Source organism: Rhinoderma darwinii, chromosome 1 (genome assembly GCF_050947455.1).
Source record: "Rhinoderma darwinii isolate aRhiDar2 chromosome 1, aRhiDar2.hap1, whole genome shotgun sequence".
Classification (NCBI taxonomy): Eukaryota; Metazoa; Chordata; class Amphibia; order Anura; family Rhinodermatidae; genus Rhinoderma; species Rhinoderma darwinii.
The window spans coordinates 450,893,827-450,921,293 of NC_134687.1; the positions used below are offsets into that span (position 1 = coordinate 450,893,827).

The window sequence follows — 27,467 nt, forward strand, 5'->3', positions numbered from 1 at the left end:
GAGTTCTGTATCATTGTTTACTCCACGCCAATTTGCCTTGTTTTGTCTGCACCCAAACTTGTATTCCTCTCTGAGGCTGGGGACGTGGACTAAACTTACAAATCGCGGTTGGGGGGGTCACTTTAAATAGCTATACTTATTCTTATAGTGCTGTGATTCTGGTGGCATATGTTCACACGTAGTCAACAAAAACGTCTGAAAATCCAGAGCTGTTTTCAAGGGAAAACAGACCCTGCTTTTCAGACGTTTTTTTACCAACTCGCATTTTTCGCAGCGTTTTCACGCCGTTTTCGCGGCGTTTTTTACGTCCGTTTTTGGAGCTGTTTTCATTGGAGTCTATGAGAAAACAGCTCCAAAAACGTCCAAAGAAGTGTCCTGCACTTCTTTTGACGAGGCTGTATTTTTACGCGTCGTCGTTTGACAGCTGTCAAACGACGACGCGTAAATAACAGGTCGTCTGCACAGTACGTCGGCAAACCCATTCAAATGAATGGGCAGAGGTTTGCCGACGTATTGGAGCCGTATTTTCAGACGTAAAACGAGGCATAATACGCCTCGTATACGTCTGAAATTTGGCCGTGTGAACATACCCTGAAAGCTGAGATTCTTATCTTTCATATGCCACCAGGATAGCTGTGACACAACCGGAGATATCACTAGTTGAAAACACAGTCAGGAATGGAAGCTGTATACTATATGCATATACAATTCCCATTCCTGACTGTGTCTTTAACTAGTGATATCTCCAGTTGTGTCACAGCTACAATTGTGATTCTTGTGCCATATGAAAGATAAGAATCACATCTTTCATATACCACTAGGTCCAAAATATGGCTATTTGAAGTGAGCCCCCTTCCCTCCAGCCTCAGCCTCTCACAGCGAGCCTGCATTTCATCTCGGCATCCTTAGCAACAGTGAGTGGACAATAATTACAAATTAGGGAGACCCCTAGTGGCAGGGATTTCAAACAGGTTCTTTTAGTGGAAGCCGTAAAAATTTTTAATCAAAGTGATTTGCAGATTTGTTCAGGATCAAATATACTATGATTTAAGACTAAGTTGTTGCAAACGTTAGTGGCCTTTTAAAGGGAACCTGTCCTCAGCATTTTACCTGTTGAACTCTCCTTACCCCGCAATGGCCGCAGCTGTTCAAAGTTAATTTCCGTTATCCCCTCTCCTATAGTCCTCCTCTGTCTGTAAATATCGGTCTGCATAATTTTCGTGCCTTTTACGGTAATAATTCTTTACTGTATTACGTTGCTTCTTATTCCCGCCCACCGCCGCCACCTGTCCCGCCCTAAAATGGCGTAATCTCGTATAAAATATTGAGCATACATGCTTCACCTATGTTACGCTCAGTGGCGGATTAAGTAGACCATGGGCCCTGGGCTGTTATCCAAACTTGGGCCCCCCTTCCTCACCGCCGCCCTGCCGCGCCGTAACTATTTTTAACACTACCTTTGTGGGCAAGCATTAACAGTGTTACGATTTCCCTTGTCACAGCGCGGTGTCCCTACATACTGACAGTATCACACTGTGCAGGGACACAACCTCCTGACAAGGGGAATTGTCTATCAGTCCTGGACTGCAGAAAGACTTTTTGTGAAATACAAGGATTTCCTATAATAAACATGTCAGGAGAGGTGACAGATTCTCTATAAATCTATTGACTCACAGGTGACGACGTCTCAGATTCTAGTAGTTTTTTTCCTCTATTCTTCTCCATCCGGTCCAGCGCTCATGACGACTTCTCCCGGCAATGACTCATTTCTGCAGAATTTGGCACTCAGACGTCTCCTCACTTTTCCAACATTTCCACACCTATAAACGAAAATAAAGTTATTATGGTGCCACATACTGTACCCCTAAATATAATAGCACCAAACACTGCGCGCCTGAATATAATACCACACACTGTAAAACGCCACATACACACAGCCCCCTGTACATAGTGCCACACACAGCCCCTGTAGATATTACACACCCCCATAGATATCGCCATACACAGCCCCCTCTATATATCACACATCCCCCTCGTAGAGAGCGTTACACACAGCCCCCTATAGATAGTGCCATACAGCCCCCCTGTAGAGAGCGCCACACAGCCCTCCCCCTCTTGTAAATAGCACCAAAAAACCCCCCCTATAAAGAGCGCCACACACATACCACTGTAGATAGCACTACACAGCCCCCCCTTGTATATAGTGCCACACAGCGCTCCCCCTTGTATATAGTGCCACACAGCGCTCCCCCTTGTATATAGTGCCTCACAGCACTCCCCCTTGTATATAGTACCACACAGTGCTCCCCCTTGTATATAGTACCTCACAGCGCTCATTCTTGTATATAGTGCCACACAGCGCTCCCCCTTGTATATAGTGCCTTACAGCGCTCCCCCTTGTATATAGTGCCACAAGGTTATGTACACATTTAAAAACTTTATATTATAGTTATATATATATATATATATATATATATATATATATATATATATATAGTATGTGTGTGTATCAGTGTGATTGATTGATTTTCTTAAAAAATATTTTTACTTTTTGAGATACGGCTGCTTTGTATCCTGTATCCGTCAGGTCAGCAGGACTGACAGGATCAGTAACACGCAGGATCCACCTCAAATCTATCACATCTAAGATTATAATTTAGCGCAGGGCCCGTTTCACTGATCCCGTCAGTCCTGCTGACCTGACGGATACAGGATACAAAGCAGCTGTATCTCAAAAAGCGAAAATATTTTTTAATAAAACGTAATTACAAAGTTGCACCAAACACACATTTTTATAAAAAAATAAATAAAACCGACGTGATTTTTGCAACGTTTTTTCCATAGACAATGCAGGTTTCGTTTTTATACACACCTTTTTTGCTATTTTAGAATTTTTATTCATAAAGTTTGAAAATAATAGTAAAAAAATAAGCTTTTTTACGTTTCAGCTATTTTTTTTGGTAATAACATAGTTTTACCCTAAAATAGACCTTTTATTTGTGATCGTCATTGTCTACCGTAAATTTTAATATATTACATGTCTATATTAGGGTAATTGGGTCAGCGCTAGCGTTACAACAATGATTGGCGGGGGGAACGTTTTTTTTTGGGGTGGGTATTTCATGTGTATTTATTATTAAATTTTTTTTTGCACTTTACTTTATTATTTTTTTATTACTATGGTCTGTTCCTCAAAGGTCAAAAAAGACCTTTGGGGAACTTTATATATTTTTTTTCTTTCCTTTACACCATGTTTTTCCACTGTAACTGGGGCTGCACAGCAGCCCCAGTTACAGGGGAAATCAGCCCTCTCATAGTGACGATTGTCACTAATAGGGCTGTGCTGGGTCTAGTAAGACCCAGCAACAGTCTGCCACTAACGGCACCCGGCGATCATGTGACCAGTCACATGATCACCGGGAGGAATAGAGACAGCGCCGCTGCTGCTGTCTCTATTCCTTTACACAGCGTTCATTGAGCGCTGTGTAAAAAGACATCAGAGAAGACAGAAGCAGCGAAAGCTGCTTCTATCTTCTCCTCAGGGTCCCCGGCAGTCACTGACTGCCGGAGACCCGACATTCAGCTGCCCAATCGCGCGGGCAGCAAGTTAAAACCCGAGCCGTAGAAAGTCTATGGCTTGGGTTTTAAGGACCCGTCCCTGACCGCTGGCCGTAAAAATACAGCCAGCGGTCGGGAACCAGTTGGGCAGGATAAGTCAACTAACCTAAGCGCCGGTGACCGACTGCCCGGCTCTTCTCTTGCAGCTTTGGAGTAACAGAACAGCCGTCCGTCGCTGTTCTGTTACTCAATGGCGGCGCCCGCACTGTCAGGGAGGCGTGTCCTACCCCTGGATCCCGGCCAATTCCCTGCTCCTCCCCATCTTCGGCAGTTAGCAGCGCTAGCGCGCTGAATAGGTTTACAGGACGATGTGCGGTTCGGGCTGCCATGGGCCCCCTGGGAGCCTCGGGCCCCGGGCGGCCGCCCGAATCGCCCATATGATAATCCGCCACTGGTTACGCTACCCTTCCCTGCTTCGTTTGTCCCTGAAACTATTTACTGCGTATGCGCCGCTGATAGTGCACAGACCCCTTTCAGCATCATATTGCACATCATAACGGCTTTCCGTCGAAGAGAGAATGTCCCAGTGCGAGATTTTGTGTGCGGTGGAGGGAGGACAGGAGCTGTCAATCAAAAACAAGGAGGCAGAGTTAACTCAGAAACGCTGGAGGAATGAAGATATGACTTTCTGAAAGTAGATGTAACTTTTATACTCGCTTGCATATGGCCATGGAACACTCAAAAACGGAATACTAAAGGTACAGAACCTACTTAGAACACAATTATAGGTTAAATAACAGAGATTTTTCACCCACTACCACCAGGTATTGCTGGTTTGATAAGTAACATGCTGGTGATGGGTTACCGTTAAGATTGATTCTGAGGATGTGGACCAGTCTCCCACGTAGGGATGGATGACAGACTGGCGGAAATACCTCTTGAACCCCTAGCAACATATAGGCAATAATATAATCATCATATGTGGTGAATCAAATTTTTAACTGTATTTAAAAATAATTTAAGATCTACCATAATAAAGTACAGGCCGGACCCGGCAGAATGCCCTGGGGGGAGGCCACCATGATCAGGGATGTAGGCAGGGAAGGAGTTAAGGGAGTTAGGAGGGGTGGTTAGGAGGTAGTGGGGGGCGGAGGTTAGTGGGGCGAGGCTAGAATACTTAATGGTGGCAGAGAGGAAGGAAGCCGCCATTAGACCTAGCAGCACAGGAAAGCTTGTTCTGTACTGCTTTACAACATGTATGCCCTACTTACTCAGCTCCAGGCGGCCGTGGCAGAACGAGGCATGGCTTGGCTTGCAGAGGGGCTGGGGCTCTCCGGGTTCGGCGGTGAGCGGACGAAGCGAGGAGCGGGTGGAGCCCTCTGGTTCAGCGGCAAGAGCAGAGGATGTGGCGGTGGTTGGATCCGGGGCGCAGGCGGTGACGTCATCTCGGCGGCGGTCCCGTCGCACGAGGCCTCCGGAGAGGTTGAGCCTGGACATCATGCCGCAAGCCAGGCGCAGGGTAAGGAGCCCCACGAGGGACCCTCCAGGCCGGGCCCCTCGCTCGGCTGCCGGGAGCAGGACGGCCTGGTCTGAGAGGAATCCTGTCAGCCGGCCTGGCTCAGCGGAGGTGGGGGGGGGGCAGGCGCCCTTGCAGCTGGGACCGCCCTCTGCCTCCAGACGACGGGATCCAGGATTTGCGGCGGGCCATGCTGGCGATGATCCAGTCGGGCGGCCCACCTGTCCCCAAGATGATGTCATGGGTTCCAGGCGTGTACCACGGTTGGTGGTGACACGGCGGGCAGGTGGGCGGCTACCTGCGGGCCACGGAGTGGACGAGGCCCCCAACAGACCGGCGGAGAGGCCCAGTTCATCTGCGCTAGTCTGGAGCGCTTCCTTGGAGAGTCGTGGGTGTCGGTCGTGTGGCGCTTGTCCTGGGCCGCCTGTACCGGATGAAGTTGACGACTGGGAGGTCGGTGGACAGGAGGGATGTCTGGATGAATCCTTCTCCCCAGTTGGTGGGGACACAGCACCTGCGCAGTCCAGTGAGTTGATGTCTCCTACTTTTTCATTGCCTGCTATATTTCGGTCCCCGGGGTGGGGGGTGGGTGTTCACTTGCGCCTACGGGGTTGCCGGGGTGTAGCGGGGGTAGTCCTGGGAGTGCGGTTGGTGAGGGGGGGAGGTTCGTGAATTGTTGGGTTGTGTGCATGAGCTTTCAGCGCGATGGGGGGCGGTGGGTCCCCGTCTCCGGTATCAGCATGGGTGGGGCCGTCGGTGGGGCCTGCAGTGGTAGATAGTACGCCCGGTGGGGTTGGGGGGTGTCTAAGTAATCGGGAGTGGCAGTTTCTGTGCAGACGGAAAAGGATGGGGCGGTGGATGAGGTGCGGTTGGTTGATAAGGCGAAGGGCGAGGTGTATGTGTGTTTTGAGGGTCCGTTGGGGGCGCATCTGAATCCTGAATTAAGGGAAAAAATATGGAGGAACGAATATGTGGAAATATTTTCATTATTGCCTATGGAGAAATGTAATTTAGATAAAGGGAAATGGTTGGAAAGCAAAAAGGAAAAGGAAGAAAAACGTCGCTATCGCTTGATTCCTCAAACATTTGTCAATTGGTTGCAAGCGTTTGCGATTTTAGCGAGTGTAATAGGACAGAAGACGCCTGAACATTGTTCCGGCCTCTTCTGTTATATGGATGCTATCGGGGAAGCTCATCGAGTTTACGGCGGGCAGACATGGCTACGCTATGATGAGCAGTTCCGACATTGGAAGGCCGTGCGACCTGACATTAGATGGGATAACAAGGATATTGGCTTATGGTTGCGGGTCATGGCTCCGGTGCGCTTTGGTCAGTCCTTTCCTGGGGGTGGGGCCGGATCGGCTGGCCCCTCATTGCCTTCTGGGGGGGATTAGGTGGGGCAGGAGGAAAATTCGGGTTCTGCTGGAAGTTTAATGAGGGCCAGTGTAAGTTCGGACCGGGTTGTAAGTTTAAACATAGCTGTTCCTCCTGCGGCGGGATCTCTCACGGGGCCGTTAAATATTTTCGGAAAGGTAAAGGACGGGGGGCAGGGGGAACCTAGTCAAGGGCCGACGCCGGTGAAGTGGGAAGAAATGGAGCCCTTTCTAAATAGATTCCCTGATAGATTAAGGTCAGTTTTGTTATTGACTGGTTTTCGGGTTGGTTTCCTATCCCGGCCCCCGTGCATAAGGTGCCATTTACCTTGCGTAATTTACGTTCAGCGTTGCAGTATCCGGGGTTGGTTGGGGACAAGTTGCGGAAGGAGGTGGAATTTGGGTGTATGGCGGGTCCGTTTGAGTGTTGCCCATTGCCGGATTTAGTGGTGTCGCCGCTGGGGGGTAGTGCCTAAGAAAGAGCCGAATAAGTTTTGGCTCATACATCACTTATCTTATCCACGGGGGCGATCGGTTAATGATGGGATTTCTCCGGAACTTTGCTCGGTGGTTTCACATCGTTTGATGCGGCGGTTGCGTGGGTGCGCCATTATGGGGCGGGGGCTTTAATGGTGAAAACGGATATTGAGTCGGCGTTTCACCTCCTCCCGGTGCATCCTGATAGCATACGGCTGTTAGGGTGTTATTGGGACGGGGCTTATTTTGTGGATCGCTGCCTCCCTATGGGGTGTTCGATTTCCTGTGCCTATTTTGAGGCTTTTAGTTCCTTCTTGGAGTGGGTGGTTTGTGATGTGGCGGGGGTCTCGTGGGTTATACATTACCTAGACGATTTCCTGTGTGTTGGTCCAGCCGGTTCTTCGGTCTGTTCTAATTTGTTAAGCACGATGGAGTGGGTGGCGAAGAGGTTCAGTGTACCTTTGGCCCAGGACAAAACAGAGGGGCCTAGGTCCTGTCTGGTCTTTTTAGGAATCACCATTGATTCTGGGAGGATGGAGTGTCGGCTTCCGGAAGATAAACTATAGGCTTTGCAGACGGAGGTGGATCGGGCTAGGCATTTGCAGAAGATCTCTTTGCGCGCATTCCAGTCCTTGTTAGGAAAGCTCAATTTTGCTTGTAGGATCATGCCCATGGGTCGGATTTTTAGCAGGCGGCTGTCAGGAGCGACGGCCGGGGTGTCGGCCTGCATCATTTTATTTGTCTGAATAAAGAGCTTAGGGCGGATTTGGCCGTTTGTTTTGAGTTTTTGCATTGTTATAATGGGAAGTCCTTTATCATGTCACTGGTGGTTGACAGTGTGGATTGGGAGTTGTTTACAGATGCTGCGGGGGGCGTGAGTTTTGGGGCTTACTGCAAGGGACAGGGGTGCGCTGCTCGGTGGCCGGAGAAGTGGGTGGAGTTGGGTTTGGTGAAGAACCTTGGTTTCCTTGAGCTGTTTCCCATCGTGGTGGCGGTGGAAATTTGGATTGAGAGGTTTCGGGACAGCAAGGTCCGTTTCCATTGTGACAACTTGGGGGTGGTGGGGGCTATTAAAAATGTGTCAGCTTTGTCCCCCCCCCCCAGTAGTCTGGCTTTTGAGACACTTCGTTTTACGTTGCTTGTCATTGAACGCTTGGATTGTGGCAGTTCATGTGCCGGGTGTCCAGAATGACATCGCAGATTCTCTTTCTCGATTGCAGTGGGACCGTTTCCGGATGATGGCTCCTGATGCAGATGCGGAAGGGATCTCTTGCCCGGAGTGGCTGTGGGGGCTGGGTTACGAGCCGCAGGAGGATGGATTCGGGCCTCGCTTGCTCCGGGGACTTGGGCTGCTTATGATTCTGCGTGGTGGGAGTGGGAAAGTTGGCTGGCAGTTCTGGATGGGGTAAGGACGGATGACGATCGGGTGGTGGCGTTGCTGGTTTTTCTGGGACAGGTCTCTATTGTGGGCTGGTCAGTGTCCAAGGTTAGTCGTTTTGTAGTAGCCCTGGCTTTTGTTTTTAAGCTCCGGGGGTACAGGGATATTACAAAATGTTTTTTGCTTGGCCAGGCCCTGAAGGGTTATAGGAAGGGGAGAATGTTACCGGATCATCGGCGCCCAGTGTCTTTTATGTTGTTGGAACAGTTGTGGAGGTTGTTGGGTGAAATTAGTTTTTCTAGTTTCGAGGTGACTCTATATAGATTGGCATTCTCGTGGGCATTTTTTGGGGCCCTGAGGGTCGGGGAGCTGGTGGCGCCCAGCACTAGGAGGTTGAGGATGGAGGATGTTTTGTTGGCGGTCAGGAGTGTGGAATTCTGGATTCGGCGTTCTAAGACGGATCAGGGGAGTTGGGGTAAGAGAGTGGTGTTGGGGGCGGCCAGGATGTGCCCGGTCGCATGCTTTGCGGGGTACAGAGAGGTTTGGCCGGTGATGAGGGACAGTTGTTGTGTCACATGGATGGGTGCTTTCTGTCCCGGTACCAGTTTACATGGGTAATTATTGGCTAGGTGATGGTGTGCACCTGACGGCTGTGGGGATCGATCTGTGGACTCTGCGCTTGCAGGAAGGGATCGAACGGGCCCTCTTGTTGGGTGGGGGCTTGCATACTTAAAGGTGTCTAAGTATGTTCGTGTGGCGGATTGGGGGTCCTTGGAGTTGGTGGTAAATTACTGTGGGGGGGGGTTCATCGGGGGTATGGCTCCTCCCTAATTTATTATGGTTGGTAGTCTGGTCAATTTGGGCTTCTGCTGGGTGGTGTCCCGGGGAGTGGTTGCAGTTCAGGTCAGCCAACTGAAGGTATGACGTGCCCCTGAGCCAGTAGGGTGACAGACTTTTGTAGCTCCAAGGACTCCCCTTCCATTGTTATTCTTATTTGTAAATTGTTGTTCATTATGTTTGTTTGTAAATAAAATGGCTGCTGTGGCCGAATTTATCCAACCCAAGTGTCCGAGTTTTATTATAGGGATGGGGGTTTGGTAAGGGGTATGGCCACTAATGGGGGAAGGGGAGTGGGTGAAGTAACATGAGCCTTATAAGAGTGTATGCACTCTACAGTCCCCTGATCATGAGTGAAACTAGAATTATGCAGCATAAATCCATATTTTTTAATTATGTGTGGTATAGAAGTAGCACCCAGAGATTATACTGGCTACAATTTACAATAAAATAGACACAAAACCATTCTATAAAAACACAAATTTTATTACAGATCATATAAAAAGTTCATATACAACAAGGAAGGATAACAAGTTCATAATGGTAATTTAAATAATAGCGTACAATAAGAACACTGCATAATGGCTCGATTAGTAAGTGATACATTGTAAAGGGACCTTCTAAAATATGTTATTAGTACCAGTAAAGGATAAGTCCTTGACTAACTAGTAAGCCCATATACCCCAGGTATATAAACTGACAAGGTCTGAAATGATATCAGAAGCACGATACCAGAATAGTCCCTTTCACCTGAAATATTTGGAAACTCTACAGTGTTTCTAGTGCTAGACCTCCTATGCTAAAGCCTACTTACACCAGTAATGCCCAACTTCTTTACTATGGGGAACCCCAGGATTCTACTGAACCCAAGATCAGACACTGCAATGAGCTGATTAGTAAATATAATTTAGTAGTGTATCTCATATAACAATATATAGTTCATACAGAATGTGTTGATCTATGTTTGTATAGTTGTTCAATCACGATTTTTTTTGTGAAAACATATGTGAGTGTGCAGACGTGTATGTGTACATGTGGTAAAGCATTTACTTGTTTCTTATTATTTTTATTTTCTTGATAGAATGTGTCTATTTTTCTTTAGAGTGCTTAAACAGGAGCACTCCGCAAAAGTAAAACCAGAATTTCAATCTTAATGTGTAACTAAACATTCGACAAACTTCTGACATGTCATAGTGACATGTCAAAAGTTTTAATTGGTGGGGATCCGAGCACTGGGACCCCCACCAATCGCTAAAACTAAGTGTCAGAATTGCTCGTGTGAGCGCTTACTTTCTGTTCAGCTTTTTCCGGAAAGCCGATGTATCGGAGTACAAGCTCATAGACTTTCTATTGACCCCGTACACCGATACATTGAGTTCTGGAAAAAGCCGAACAGAAACTAAGTGGCTGAGCACTCACACAAGTGCTTAGTTTTAGCGATTGGTGGGGGTCTCAGTGCTCGAACCCCCACCAAACAAAACTTCTGACATGTCACTATGACATGTTAGAAGTTTGTCGAACGTTTAGTTACCCTTTAAACATCATAACCTCACCATCAAGAATCCCTCACCAATCCTGAAGCAGTTCTTGCCTCAGCTTTTTTAGCTAAAGGCAGAAGTGGGTCCAAAATAAAGGAATTTAAAAATAATAAAAAAAACTGATGCACCTCATTTCATTTGTGTCAACTCATATGCTTGGCTAAAAAAAAACAGCCAAAACTGCACCATAAAAACTGCATCAAAATTGTGTGTGTGTGAATGTGTGGGGACCAAAAAGTATTAGCAGTGTACTCACTGCAGTTTGTGAGTACACTCACTAATATACATTCTGGTCGTTCCCCCCCCCGTCCCGCTGATTTTTAGATTTTAGATTTTTACAGCGATGCTGGGGGACCGGAAGTCTAGTGGCACAGTCTAACTAGATGATGACTCGACTAGTCGTCATGTGACCGGCCCACTGTAATCTATGTAAACTGCTGTACTACTGCTATTGCTTATACATAGAGTACAGTGAGGCCGGTCACATGACGAAGAGTCGTATCGTCATCAATGAAGACTGTGCAACTAGACTTCCAGCACTATAAAAATCTATGAAAATCTCAGAATCAGTGCGACAGGGGAACTAGAATGTATATTATCGAGTGTACTCACATACTGCAGTGAGTACACTGCTAATAATTTTTGGTCCCCACATAACCCCTTTAAAGCCAACCTGTCACCATATAGGTTTGCTATGAGTAGTAGTAGGCGCTAATTTTATCCAATTGATTGTCCCCGAAAATACAGCAGTTTGGTCAGGTCTCCAGATGACAATAGATTTTTATTTTTTCCTGAAATTATTCTTTCTGACTTTGATATTTGTAATTATAATTCTTATGATATTTGGTTGTTAGTAAAGCACAATTGCAGTCACAATATTTACATGAAAGGGGCCAGTAAACGCTCTTAAGATAATTGGGTACATTTCTAAAAACTGGATTTTTATTGTAACGTAGATTTCATCCCTGTATAAATACTGTTTGAAAACTTGAAATGTTCTGTTCCCACTGGCGTGTAGTTTGTACCATTGACAAAATGTATTCATGAATGATAGGATTTGTCTCATTTTTATCATTTCAACATCTAGGTTTGCTGTCAGTAAATGAAAGCATTACATCCAGAAGACAAAAACCTGTTCCTGTTATGTCCAGGACAAGTCTCTGGAGGTAAACAAGAATTTTCCCATTCACTAGTGGTGAAATGAAGTATATAGTGTGGTCTGGCAATTTCACTTGCTGGCAGTGGGGCTTTATGCTAGGCAGCTGTCAGAACATATCTGGGCATATTAAACACTTGCTAAAGAATAAGCTAATGAATAAATACTAAAAAGTTTTGTGGGAACAAGCAGTTCAGTTTTCTTGGGGCCTATTTTAGCAGTAGAAGTAGAATCATGGAGAACCAGAGGCATATTTGATTAATTGTGCTATGCTTCTGTCCGTTACAATATGTACCATTGACAATATTGTTTCCTGTACATTGGGTGCAGATTGATTATGTTTAATTTTCATATATTTACACTGACTTGCTGAACTGGCTGAATGTACTTAAATAAACAAACATACGGTTGTCTATATATTGTAACATTTAAATTAATTTAAAATGTAAGCATAGATGTGTGTATAGCACATTGGGTTTACATTTGTGACCATAACAGTCTGTCAGCTTGGCCACCATTGATATAAATCTACTTAAAGGGGTTATCCAGGTTTTTAAAGTTGCTGGCCTAGCCTTAGAATAGGCCGTCAATATTAGTTCGGTAGGAGTTTGACACTCAGAACCCCCACAATCTGCTGTTTGAATGGGCCATGACGATCTTACGAGCGCCGCATCTTGATTGTTTACATGGATTTCTTTTTCGTTCGTACTTATATGCACCGTTACATTTGTAGTGGCGGTGCAAGGTATTGCAGCACTGTCTCATTCACTTGATTGAAAGGGTGCCCAGTGTCAGACCCCCACCAAGCTAATATTGATGGCCTAACCGGAGCATAGGCCAATAATTTTAAAAACACGGATAACCCCTTTAAAGAGGTTTCAAACGCCATACCTTACTGAACTGTCGGGTCCGATAGCTTGGATCTCAACAATCTCTAGAAAAAATGGTCCGAAACCCCTATGGCATTTACTCTTCACAATGCCATTCCTGACCCGGTGCTATGCACAGAACTGCCACACAGCCCCATTAAAGTGAATAGGTTTGAGTGGCAATTAGTGCACAACACCAGGTCCAGAGTGGCACAGTGCAGGGAAAAAAGTTAAGGCAGTGGGATTTCATTAAGATCACCCTGTGGAATAGTAATTTGTAGAATACACAGCTCAAAAAATATCACACCATGGATTTACCCTCATATCAATCATATGGCACTTTTAGTTTATCGATACAAAAGAATAACTAGTAGAAATGTTATTGGAATTGTGTGGAAACAGTTACCAGACAGCAACACGAATCTAGTACCAGAAACCTCTCTTGGTCAGTGTCCAGCACTGGAATTGGTATTGTTAATGTACAGATACATACATTAAATAAAAAAAGAAATGAAAAGTCTTTCTTGGTAAGTGTCGAAAGTTGTGTTAATATCATCATATCAGTAAAGTATAGTGAGTAAAACATACAGTTCATAGGGTTTCTTCACTAACTCATGAAGAAAATAATAGTCCCAATAAAATTGTTGCTTTTAGATGTTGGTAGGACTGATCATGTGAACTCGGAACTAGAACTCGGCATTCACTGGTTCCTTCCATTTCCTAAGAAAAACATTGAAATAAGAAAATTGATGCGTAGCTTACAGGAAACGTTCCTTTAAAAAAGTAGCTGACTTTGTGAGACAATTTCTCTCACAGACATATCAGTCTAGGCTTCCTGACAATCCATCACACGACGTGCAGCCACGTTCTAATGTTTTTGCCATACCAACACGTGGTAAGGTTAAAATGTCCCTTAACTATGCACCTGGAGTTAAACCACCTTGCTTTATAAGTCAGTCAAAGAAAAGAAAACATTTGGTTGATGCGACAGAAAAGACTGTTCTTTGCATTACTTTCTGCAGTCCAGCAAGAAGCATGGGCTTGGATTACGTCAGTGCTCTGCAGTAATAGGTGAACGTATTAGAAAGGGTTTTCGTGAAGTTGGTTGTGCTCATCATAATGAGTTGGCGGATGAAGATTCCACTGAACAGTTGAAGAAATCCTGGCTGACCAGGCGTGGATAACCCTCTAACACACGAACTTGTACAGGATCAAACTTCCAGTAATATCGCCCCCGCAGGAAATAAGCAAAACCTAAAAGAAAAAGTCAAAGATGGTACAGTTAATAGTGAGTCAATACTTCCAGGAATTTAGCTAGGATAGGGACAGGGATGGTAGATATTGTTTACATCATAGCAAATAAAAGTTCTGCTATTTCCCATCATGGTAATTTCTGATCTGATCAGATGATATCAAAGCAACAATATTAGTACAGCTGTACTTAGGGTTCATGCACACGGCCGTAATATGGATCTGTGTTGTATGGATCTGTAAAACAGAACCAATACTTTGGCACAAGAAGTTTTTTTTTATCGCAGATTTATATGAAATCAATGAGAAAAACAAACATGGCATGTTTCATTACATGTCATATGAGCATTGTTTCTAGGGAGGAATTCAGTGCTGTATAGAGGCACCATACTGCGGCACTCTGTCCCGCAATACAAGCCCCATGCACATAGTGGATGAGGCCTCAAGCTGTTTGCTTCTCCAAAACGAATTCTAAAACAAAGAAAACTTTACCCGAAGGTCAACAGGACAAATATGGCTATCATCTCTTTTACCTATTACCTATTACCTTTTTTTTTTTTTTTTTTTAATAGATCAGTGTGTTTAGTGTAAGGCCCCCTGCACACGGCCGTAGCTGTGTATACGGTCCGTGATTACAGCAAGGATGGGACGCGGAGTGCCATTCGCGGGCCGTCCGCACACAGAAGATGTGCATTGATTTCAACGAGCCCAAACCGCAAATGCGGACTGTATAATGACATGTCCTTATTTTTTGCATCCGGGCTCCGCGCAATTCAAGGACCGTAAAATCCACGGTCATGTTCATTGGCCCGTAGGAAAGCATGCATTCTATACTATCCGCAATTGCGGATAGTATATGATGGCAAAGCTACGGCCGTGTGCATAACGCCTAACTTCTTAATTTTTTTTTATTAAAAATTATTTTACATTTTTTCGATACAGCTGTTCTGTATTCTCTATGCAGAACAGCTGTATCTAGCGCTAAATCCTGCTCAGTTCAGTGTTACAGGTGGATTCTTCGTAGAGATACGCACGACTCGCTCTCACTGAACCCGTCAGGTCCGCGGTCCTGACGGGTTCAGGTCATAGCGAACGATACATCTGCTCTGTATAGAGAATACAGAACAGTTGTGTCTCAAAAAGTAAAAGTAATTTTTAATAAAAACTAATTAAGACGTTACACGAAACACACTGAATGATCTGTTTATTATTTTAAAAAAAAGCCCTCAAAGGTGTCCATAGCCTTTAAGAATATTATATTCTTCCTAAGAATTTCTGCACTCGTCAAATTAGAGGTAATGGTGGCTTGTGCTATGTTTCTGTCCCTGGTTTTTTAAGATGGAGTATTTCTCCCAGTGCGAAATTCTGTAGAAATGATATTTATAGAAACTTCTTACCGTGTTCATCCTGGAAGGCAGCATCTATGCTTGTGGGCACCCCTCGCCAATCGCTCATGCTTCGTGAGTGTCCTTTTTCTATTCTTTGTTTGTCAGTATTGAATCGCCAGTATTCTGCTCCTCTAAATAAGTATGTTTTCTTACTCTTATTAGTGCCCCACAAAAATGCAGCTTGAACATCAGGTACAGACAATCCAAGATCTGATATTTGGAAGGGACCTGTGGCTTGTAACTTTCCATCAAAAACCCAGTACTTTGAGCCTATAAAAGTTATGATATAAATATTCAATTTATTGGGTAATATTTTATTCTACCAATTTCTGTAGCTGCATGCTTGTTACTTAAAATGTTGAGATCGATAACGATAAATCAGGTCGTAGGCAACCTTTTTTGTGTGTTGTGCCGATAAAAAAATTAAAACAATCAATGATGAAGCACTCGGTGTGCCATGCATATAAGACAAACTGTAACCACCTATGTGACATAAATCATCTGTGGTGCATACAAGACCACTGAACACCAGCTGGCGGGGTGCACATGGGAAAGACTGTGGTTACTGAACACAAGCTTGGGTGTGCTGCACAAAGGAGAGAACGACTACTGAACACCAGCTGGGGAGTGCACATAGGAGAGACTGCAGCTACTGAACACCAGATTGGGGGTGCTGCACACAGGAAGGAGAACGACTACTGAACAGCAGCTTGTGGGAGTACACATAGGAGAGACCGTGGCTACTAAACACCAGATTTGGGGGTGCACATAGGAGAGACCACGGCTACTGAACACCAGCTTGGGGGGTGCACATGGGAAAGAGAGCTGCCAATTTTTGCTAACTTTTTCTTTTATTGAACGGTTACTGAACTCCGTCTTTGCGGTGCTGATCCCCAGGCGAAAGCAGCGCTTCATTATTCGCTTGGCGGCGCTGAACACCAGGAGAAAGAGCAGTGCTGTATTGTTTGCTTGCCAATTGTTCAGCAGTGACAAACACAATAAAGCACTGCTCTCTCTCCTGGTGATCAGCGCCACCAATTTCATAATGAAGCGCCACTCTCCCTGTGTTCAGCGCCACTAAGCACAAAATGACGCTAAACACGGAAAGAGAGAAGTATGCCAGCAAATCATGCCCCACGTGCTGACTGTGGCATAGGTGCCGCAGGTTGCTGCCCCCTGCCATAAATTATACAGATAAATAAGACGCCAAACAACTCTACTATGCTCCAATGAAGTTCTGCACTTAGGCCTCATTTTTCTTAGTAAAGGGTACTATAATAAACTTTTCATCTGTGTCATCCAACTCTGCTGATCCTTTATTTTTACTTTATAATATAAAAATTTATCTGCCTATTCCTATGAATCCTATCTGTCTGTAACATGTCTATCAATGCCCCTTTCTTCCAAAACTTGAAATATTGTGCCCCGGGGTTTGTTGTTTCATAGGGCAGTTGAGCTGGCAGAAGCTTCATTATCTGCTGTGCCTCAGGGTTAATAGGACATGCTGCGGCTCCGGTGTGCAGACACACAACAAAGGCTTAAGAATGTGAGAAGATCCACGGACCTGTCCTAGCTTGCATCTACACACTAAAAGTCACACCGTTACAAGCACCTCTATATATATGGAAATGTCTGCATCTATTCTTTGTGCCATTAAATGGAATCACTTTTAATAGGGCACAGTTTGCCACATAGACAGCTACAATGCAGCATTTACTTAATGAGCAGCTGGATTTATAGACTAATGGAGCTGTATAAAATCATCTATACAAATATACATATAAGGCTTCGTTCACATCTGCGTCGGGACTCAGCTCATGGGTTCCGTCTGAGCTTTTCGTCAGGGGAACCCACGAACGGAATCCAAACTGAAACAAACGGAAACCATAGGTTTCCATTAGCATCACCATTGATTTCAATGGTGACAGATCCGGTGCAAATGGTTTCTGTTTGTCACCGTTGTTTAAGGGTTCCATCGTTTTTTCAGAATGAATAGCGCAGTCGACTACGGTATTGATTCCGTTGAAACGACGGAGCCCTTAAACAACGGTGACAAATGCAAACCATTTGAATCGGATCCATCCCCATTGAAATGAATGGTGATGCAAATAGAAACCTATGGTTTCCGTTTGTTTCAGTCAGGATTCCGTTCATGGAATGGAACTTATGAACGGAGCCCTCACACAAATGTGAACGAAGCCTTAGGCTACATGCACATGTTGCAGAATTTATACAATTTAGAATTTATACTTATACAAACAGATACTTTGTTGGTTTACAACACAATGACCAAAAGGTAATACTTCTAGATATACTTGTTTTCAATGTAAAGAACAAAGCAGACCTGGCAAATACCACATGTCAGCAAAAATAACAACTCAGGCAGATGCTGTTACGCTATAGCTTTACATCCCCTCGTTGCAGAAGTATATATAAACCACTTCCAGGGTCGGACTGACCCATCAGAGCTTTATGAGATGACAAAATAGTACAACACGGCCTCAGAGATCCAGCAGAAAACAACTCTGTAGAAACTTTATGTGATGATGTTTCGCATTGCAAGTCATTATGCAAATTAAGGTCTAGTAAGGTTGTAACATGTTTGCACAATAAACGCTATTTTGTTACTTCTTTGGATATGTAAATTCTCCAGTAAGGAAAAAAAAGGGTAAAATTGTAAGAGTCATGCACTGCCCTTTAACCCTTTTAGGACCAAGCTCATTTTGGCCTTCAGGACCAGCCCTATTTTTTCAAATCCGACACGTGTAATTTTATGTGGTAATAACTCTAGAATGCTTTTACCTATCCCAGCGATTCTGAGATTGTTTTCTCGTGACATATTGTACTTTATGTTAGTGGAAAAATGTGGTCAATAAATTCATTGCTTATTTGTGAAAAACACCAAAATTTGCAAAAATTATGTTTTTTCTAATTTTATCTGCTTGTAAAACAGATAGTAACACCACAAAAAATAATTCTATTTCACATATTCCATATCTCTACTTTATGTTTCCATCGTTTTTTGAATGTCCTTTTATTTTTCTCGGATGTTACAAGGCTTAGAACTTTAGCAACAATTTCTCACATTTGCAAGAAGAATAATAGGTATGATACCTTTATTGGCTAACCATAAAAGTTCTATATGCAGCTTTCAGAGCACAGAGGCCCCTTCTTCAGGCAGTTTACAAATGAATGACTTAGAAAAAAGCACAACATTTAGATGTTACACAAAGACAATTAGTACATGAGGTGATACATCATTAAGATAAGCCGGGGCAATAAAACTGAGGTTATAGGGGTGATGACTTAGGAGTTAAGGCATCTGGAGTCAGTCTGATGGGGGACGTGATGTGTGTCCATGTAGTGGCTCATAAATCCTGGTGTTAGATTGAGGCCTTGTGTCAATGACTGGAATTTTATCATCATCTTGAATTACCAAATTTTTCTTTCTCTGTTGTTTTTAAAATGACCCTTCAGAATGAGTACCTTTAAATCTGCCAAACTGTGGTCTGGTCCAGAGAAGTGTTTTCCCACGGGTGTATCCACCTCCTGTTTTATTGTATGTCTGTGAAGATTCATCCTGGTTTGTAGTTTTTGTATTGTTTCACCAATGTAGATTCCTTTATTGATGCACCTTGTACACAGGATCATGTCCGGTTTGAGGAGGTCTTGTGGTGCCAAAACACCCAAAAGTGACACGGTTTTGGAAACTACAGACCTCAAGGAATTTATCTAGGGGTAAGTGATAATCTTCACCCCACAGGTCTTTTGCTATATTTATTGGAATTAGTCTGTGTAAATGAAAATCTACTTTTTTTTTCTGAAAAAACATAGACATTTTTAATTTTTACAAGGAATTGGATTTTGGAGCGCAGATTTTGCTGGATTGGTTTTCAGTGCCATGTCGCTTTTGCAACCCCCCTGAGGTACCAAAACAGTGGAAACTCCCCAAAACTGACCCCATTTGGGAAACTACATCCCTTAAGGAATTTTTCTAGGGGTATAGTGAGCATTCAGACCCCACAGGTCTTTTGCAGAATTTATTAGAATTAGGCGTTTTTTTCCACTGAAATGTTGAATTTTATAATTTTCACAGAGCATAAAAGGAGAAAAAGCACCCAAACGTTTGTAAAGCAATTTCTCCTGAGTACAGCTATACCCCACGTGGTCATAAATTGTTTTTCATTAGAAATTAATTAACCCTTTCAGGACTGATCCATTTTTCGTTTTTCCCTTCCCGCTTTCCAAGAGCCATAACGTTTTTTCTTTTTCCGTCAGTAGAGTGGTGTGAGGGCTTTTTTTTGTGGGAGGAGTTGTAGTTTCTAGTGACACCATTTAAAGTACCATTTAATGTACTGGGAAACTGAAAATAAAATTCTTTGCAGGCTGAAATTGGAAAAATCTAAAACACTATGATGCTGATATCTACAGTGTAAATGTTTTACAAAAATGTTTATTATTTGCAAAGTTATGAGCATTTTTCTAAATATGCTAATGTAACTATACTTGCCAAGTGGGAGGTTACTCTTTCTTTTCACTCTGGACGGTGTAATGTTTTCTTTATCAGCGTCATACAATTCTCCTCTTCCCATCCAAGCAACACAGCATGATCATATTAGTATACAGCTTCCATTCCCGACTGTGTTTTCAACTGGTGATACCTCCGGTTGTTTCACTGTTCTAGGTGGTCCACAGCTGGAGATATGGCTGTTTGCAGTGATCCCCCTTCCCTCCAACCTCAATCTCCCACACTGTGTGAAGCAACTTCATGCTGATAGGACAGCGTCAGAGGCTGTGAGGAAGCTCCACCTCAGGAGAATCGCTGCTGTTGACACCCACTTGTCAAGTATAGCCTCATTTGCATATTTAGAAAAAAGCTCATAACTTTTAAAATAATAAACGTTTTGGGACATCATTTTCACTAGCATTAGCAGTGTGACTGCGCCTATTAGGGCACATTCAGACGTGGACAGTCCGCAGTGGAATTCTGTAGCAGCCGTGTTTTACATTTCTTTCGATACATTTCTAGGAAACTTAGTTCAGACGTTGTGGAAAATAACTGTGCGCAATTTAGGCTGCGGTGCAGAATTTCCACTCCGCAGCATGCACATTATGTTGTGGAGAAAAAGCGGAATTTCACTGCGGATGACAGCATTTGCATTGCAAGGGCTGAAATCTTCAGCAAGTCTGCTGTGATATCCACAACGTCTGAATTACCTGTCAAACATGAAAATTTTGCTGCAAATTCGCAAAAAATCTGCAGCAACATTTTCAGCTGAAAAATTCCGCCACGTCTGAACATGGCCTTAGATTAGCTAGGAGATTGAGTATTACTAAACTAGTGACAGATCCTTTTTGAACACATCAATGACAACTGTTTCCAGCACTTGCTTTTCTGTACAACAATGAGTGCATATAGAGTTTGTACTAAGTTTTGTTTGAAAAAAACTCTATCTTATTGTACGCCAATTAGTAAAAGAATATTTCCACCTAAAATGTAAAAATGACCGTATATTAGTAAATCTGAAGCAGCCAAAGATTGGTGATTATGTTTGTTTTTTCCAAAAAGGACAACAGGAAGTGCAGCCATATTGGTTGTTATTTTTGAATTGGGTAATCAACTTTCATTTACCAAATTTTTAATGACCAACTTTGGGTCTTTCACACTGCCTTATTTTGGCCGTAACAACGTGCGCCGCCCAATGAGACAGCTCGTTCATCGACGCTCGTTTGCTCCTTTTACAACGAGCTATTTATAGGGACGAGTGCTCATTGCTACGATCGCTCATCCCCATACATTTCTATCATGTCGGCAGAACATCTCCCTGTTTACACGCTGCCGACAACGATAATATTTTAGGATATTTAACGGTACGATCAGCCGATGAACAAGCGTTTGGTCGTGCATCGGCGGATCGTTGCGCTGTTTACACAGGTCAATGATCGGGAACGAGCATTCTGCTCATATAGGACCATTTTTACATTTTGGGAAGAAATCCTCTCTAAACATTGGTATCATTATCTATGGAAGATAGTACAGCATAGTAGAAGACTGAAAGACATCAATGGACAACTTTAGAGTAGCAAGGAAGACACCGCCTGTTCCTTCTCTGCCTTGTCCTATATAACTGGTAATATTATTATTTTACAGAGCAAAAATCTTGCCATAGGGAACTAGTTATTTGTCCTTATCCGAGGCCACATGCACACGACCGTAGCCGTGTGCACAACCGTGATTTTCGGGTCGGCCGGCTGCGGACTGTCAGCCGCGAGCCGCCCGCAAATCACGGGCAATGCACATGGCCGCGGCTATTATTTTCAATGAGCCCGGACCGCAGAACATGGCCGTAATAAGACAGGTTCGTTCTTTCTGCGGTGCGGGCTCCCGGGCCATGCACGGACCGTAAAAACTACGGTTGTGTGCATGGCCCCATAGAAATGAATGGGGCCGCAATTCTCCCGTGGATTTTCGGGGGAATTGCAGCCGCAAAAACATGTTCGTGTGAATGGGGCCTTAATAGTCTGTGAGCAGGAAGTGAATAATGGACACCAACAGAAGTATTATATGATATCTCTTAAGTGTTATAAAAAAATAAACATAGAACTTAAAAGAAATACGAACAGGAAATGTTGCCATGAGACCAGTGCAACACAGTGGCCTCAGGATTTGGGCCTATAATCTCGAACATTGCTAACTCAGCCTAGAAGTAAGATATTAAAAGAAACAGGAACACTAATGGGACTTTTCTATATTAAAAGTCAAAATTACTTCTGGTAGGTCCACTTTAAGTAAAAATGGCTATAATATAAAAGCTACGTAATGCAATTTACCATAGAAGAACCAGATGTTCCCTACAGAATCTTCCAAAGCAGCATCTACAGACTCAGGGATCCCTTTCCAGTGTCTTGAAGCCAATGCTGGATATCCACTCTGTAGTTTCCCTCCTCTCAGGCGCCAGACATACCCAGATCTGAAGAAGAACAGCTCTCCACGGATTGTGGATACAGCATCAAAATCTGTTGTACAGGCATCTGGCTAAAAAAAAAAAAGGTGGATAAAATTAAATGTATGTCATGTCTATTTTTTTAAATTAAAATCAACAGGCTTGGTGTGTATTATATTAAATTGCACTTATATGTTAGCGATCTACTAACTTCAGTTCCCCAAGATACTTCTAGCATTGGAATAGTTCTCTTAATTTTTAAAGTAAATGTCCACCCTTGAACACCATTTTTTTTAATCTAAATAGATCCAAACTTTAAAAAAAAACATAAATTCTCTATATACAGTATATCAACAGGGGGGGGGGGGAAGTATTATGAGCATACTGTATTGAGTTCAATGTATAAACACTTTGCAGTCAGCTACTAAGCTCCCTCTAGTGGCAAATGCAGGGAGCAAGAATGTTATCATTTAACTTTCTGTCTATGCAAAGGATTTGGAGCTCTGTATAATAAAAATGTATCTTTGACCACTACAAAGATATATTAAAAAAAATGACCAGCACAGAAAGTTGACCTAAAAAAGACATGGCGTAAAAAGGTGGACGTTCACTTTAAGCCTATACATTTGCTTAGACAATGTAGCTAGGGAAATCAGAAACAGCAATGTGAACACAAGACTGTGATTAGCTATATATAATGTAGTGCTGATGATCCTTTTATTTTTTTTGCACAGATTAAATGTTCTTCCACTACTTCTCTCATTCTCCTTGATAGTAAGCGTTGTCCAGGTATTTTTTTTTCTCCTTTTCTCCACCACGAGCTTATATGTGACTGCACAAAAAGGCATACAAGCATGAAACTTAGGGGATACCCCTCTACTGCATAAACGTGCCCTAAATGGACATTTGAAATGGAGTTGTCAAGATCGCACAACCCCTTTTTCACTGTACAATAAAGGTTTTTACAATTTCCAGAAGCAGACAGCATTATTAAACTAACCTCAGAATAAGGGATCTCATTGCTTTCAGGCTCAGGCTGGCTTCTTTCTGGCTTTATGGTTGGAGCTGAAGTTGGAGGTTGTGGAGCCCCATACAGGTATTGGATTCCCTGTTTATCATCAGTGCTAAGGCTGAGTGGATAGCGAAAGGTATAGAATGGAGACATCAAAGACTTGGAGACTGTGGAATGTTGTAAGCCAAGCACATGGCCAAACTCATGAGCAGCTACTTGCAAAAGGTCTGTTCCTGTAATGGATGAAAGCCAATATATTAGTATAAATGATGGACATTGGTTGCAAAAACTTTTATAGTAAAGCGATAGATAGATAGATAGATAGATAGATAGATAGATAGATAGATAGATAGATAGATAGATAGATAGATAGATAGATAGATAGAGTGAAGGAAATAAGTATTTGATCCCTTGCTGATTTTGTAAGTTTGCCCACTGTCAAAGACATGAACAGTCTAGAATTTTTAGGTTAGGTTAATTTTACCAGTGAGAGATAGATTATATTTAAAAAAAAACAGAAAATCACATTGTCAAAATTATATATATTTATTTGCATTGTGCACAGAGAAATAAGTATTTGATCCCTTTGGCAAACAAGACTTAATACTTGGTGGCAAAACCCTTGTTGGCAAGCACAGCAGTCAGAAGTTTTTTGTAGTTGATGATGAGGTTTGCACACATGTTAGATGGAATTTTGGCCCACTCCTCTTTGCAGATCATCTGTAAATCATTAAGATTTTGAGGCTGTTGCTTGGCAAGTCGAATCTTCAGCTCCCTCCATAAGTTTTCGATGGGATTAAGGCCTGGAGACTGGCTAGGCCACTCCATGACCTTAATGTGCTTCTTTTTGAGCCACTCCTTTGTTGCCTTGGCTGTATGTTTCGGGTCATTGTCGTGCTGGAAGACCCAGCCACGAGCCATTTTTAATGTCCTGGTGGAGGGAAGGAGGTTGTCACTCAGGATTTGACGGTACATGGCTCCATCCATTCTCCCATTGATGCGGTGAAGTAGTCCTGTGCCCTTAGCAGAGAAACATCCCCAAAACATAATGTTTTAACCTCCATGCTTGACAGTGGGGACGGTGTTCTTTGGGTCATAGGCAGCATTTCTCTTCCTCCAAACACGGCGAGTTGAGTTAATGCCAAAGAGCTCAATTTTAGTCTCATCTGACCACAGCACCTTCTCCCAATCACTCTCAGAATCATCCAGATATTCATTTGCAAACTTCAGACGGGCCTGTACATGTGCCTTCTTGAGCAGGGGGACCTTGCGGGCACTGCAGGATTTTAATCCATTACGGCGTAATGTGTTACCAATGGTTTTCTTGGTGACTGTGGTCCCAGCTGCCTTGAGATCATTAACAAGTTCCCCCCGTGTAGTTTTCGGCTGAGCTCTCACCTTCCTCAGGATCAAGGATACCCCACGAGGTGAGATTTTGCATGGAGCCCCAGATCGATATCGATTGACAGTCATTTTGTATGTCTTCCATTTTCTTACTATTGCACAAACAGTTGTCTCCTTCTCACCCAGCGTCTTACTTATGGTTTTGCAGCCCATTCCAGCCTTGTGCAGGTCTATGATCTTGTCCCTGACATCCTTAGAAAGCTCTTTGGTCTTGCCCATGTTGTAGAGGTTAGAGTCAGACTGATTAATTGAGTCTGTGGACAGGAGTTTTTTATACAGGTGACCATTTAAGACAGCTGTCTTTAATGCAGGCACCAAGTTGATTTGGAGTGTGTAACTGGTCTGGAGGAGGCTGAACTCTTAATGGTTGGTAGGGGATCAAATACTTATTTCTCTGTGCACAATGCAAATAAATATATATAATTTTGACAATGTGATTTTCTGTTTTTTTTTAAATATAATATATCTCTAACTGGTAAAATTAACCTAGCCTAAAAATTCTAGACTGTTCATGTCTTTGACAGTGGGCAAACTTACAAAATCAGCAAGGGATCAAATACTTATTTCTTTCACTGTAGATAGATAGATAGATAGACACAGGCCAGTACCTACCTAAATTGTTCCCAATGGTCCAAGCTTCATCATAGTCAAAGTGTACATCACCTTCACGATGTGTTTTTGGAAAGAAAGCATGAGCGAGAATTCCCCCAGGACCATCAAATGGCAAGTTGTCTCCATGCCAGTAGCTGTAAAAGTATAACATTTTAATTGAATAAGTTACAGTTATGATCAGAGGATGTGTTTCCACTATTCACTGTATCTGGATCATCATAAGTAAAGGTAAACAAGTAGACATACATCATTTACAGTAAAATGCAAATAAACTGCAAGTATGGAGAATTATAATGCCCAGCATTGTTATAATAATGGGAATATAGTCATGTCAGGAGAGCAGAAAAGTCATCTTTAAAAGTAAAAACAAAGTTATATGCACTCAAATTCTCACCTACACCATTAATACCAAGGTCAAACTATGGGTAAGTGAGGCTACAAGCCGGCCATAAACATGCGATAGATTACGTCTTTCAGCCCAACCCCCATAAACACACAGGCTCAACCAAACATATTTCAACAGGGAGAGGGCTTATAAGCAGCTACCAGACATCACTGGCACCAATTGCACAGGTTACAGGCCACTGGCACCTGTCCGATGTTCTTGTTCTAAAGATGTGACATAATTTGACAATTCCCATATGTATCAGATTAGTTCATGAATTGTCAGGATCCTCAGAAGGAAACCTAAGGGTACGTGCACACGATATCGACAATTACGGCTGAAATTACGGAGCTGTTTTCAGGAGAAAACAGCTCCTGCATTTCAGACGTAATTGCTCGTACTCGCGATTTGCGAGGCGTCAATTACGGCCGTAATTTGGAGCAGTTCTTCATTGAAGTCAATGAAAAACGGTTCAAATTACGTCCCAAGAAGTGTCCTGCACTTCTTTGACGATGCTGTCATTTTACGCGCCATCTTTTGACAGCGACGCGTAAAATTACAGGTCGTCGGCAAACCCATTGAAATGAATGGGCAGATTTTTGCCGACGTATTTGAGCCGTGTTTTCAGGCATAATTCGAGGCGTAAAACGCCTCGTTTACGCCTGAAAATGGGTCGTGTGAACCCAGCCTAATGTGTATGGCCACCTTTTAAAGTTTGAGAGATAGGGGACATAAGGTTTTAGTAGTTTTTGTTGATAAATGATACAACTGATAAGTAGTCAGTCCTATCAATTGTACAGTACGTGTGGATGCACAGAGTATACATGGCAGTGCTGCAAGTCTGAAAAGAACTTGAGACACAATGTACTGTGTAAAACACTTGCAGTATGAGACTGGACAGTAATATTTATACATGGTTAGGCTGGAGGCTTTCATCCCAGGAGGAGATTCTGAGCATTTTGGCAGTCTACCAATTAGCGAATTGCTAGTGAAGTACCCCTGCCGGAATGTCTCTGGTTGGTAGAATTTTTTAACCATGAGAATGGGAAGATAAGTTTACTGTAGGGAAAAGAAGCTTATTTTCAGAGGCAGTTACTGTAATCCATTCATTCATTCACGCTGAGGATCTATAACTATTATTTTTCAGAATTTTATATATTAATAATAAATTCACAGACACAAGGGCAAAGAAAAGTGGAGGAATTGACTAACCGTCCCCAATGCCCGTGCTGGACTGCACATGACCTACTTCTCTCCTCTACTCCTATTTCTCTCTCATGCCACTTACCGTGTGAAATCAATATTAATGTCAGCGCGTCCTTCATGTACCTCAGTGAATGTTAGAGGTGTCACCTCACTCCACACTCTAAGTGCTTCAGCAAGAGTCCTTCTCACCTTTACCTTGCTGAGCTGCCATGGAAAGCGGATAAATCTAGAACACAATGAGAACAATGTTAGAAAGTGTTAGCGTCGATCAATTCATAGGACACTAATATCAACATTGAGATTTACCTACATGAAGTGTTAGGCCATGTTCACACGCGACGGAAAGTTCCGCTGTGGAACAGGCCAGTAAATCTGTGATTTATCTGTGATAAAACCAGCATGTGTAACATGCAGATTTTGCGGCAGATTTAGCCATAAATATCACCTTTCGCAATGCGAAATTCGCCGCAAATTCTAAAAGATCCGTGGCACAATAGAGAATGCTGAGGGCAACTTCACATTTTATTTTCAAGCACGTTTCCAGTGAATTGACTACCTGGTGA

General features: G+C 43.2%; 1 protein-coding gene across 1 annotated transcript in view; it reads right to left on the reverse strand.

Annotated features, from left to right (window-relative positions):
* Positions 1 to 11,327: 11,327 nt before the first annotated feature.
* MMP11 (matrix metallopeptidase 11) overlaps positions 11,328 to 27,467 on the reverse strand; it is a 37,682-nt gene continuing 21,542 nt past the window's right edge. Inside the window, exons 3-8 of the mRNA XM_075832175.1 lie at positions 26,987 to 27,130; positions 25,314 to 25,447; positions 23,286 to 23,530; positions 22,173 to 22,377; positions 15,351 to 15,611; positions 11,328 to 13,956 (exon numbers count right to left, since the gene is read on the reverse strand). Coding sequence (XP_075688290.1) covers positions 13,817 to 13,956; positions 15,351 to 15,611; positions 22,173 to 22,377; positions 23,286 to 23,530; positions 25,314 to 25,447; positions 26,987 to 27,130 — 1,129 coding nt within the window. The 3' untranslated portion in view covers positions 11,328 to 13,816. The remainder of the gene's footprint in view (positions 13,957 to 15,350; positions 15,612 to 22,172; positions 22,378 to 23,285; positions 23,531 to 25,313; positions 25,448 to 26,986; positions 27,131 to 27,467) is intronic.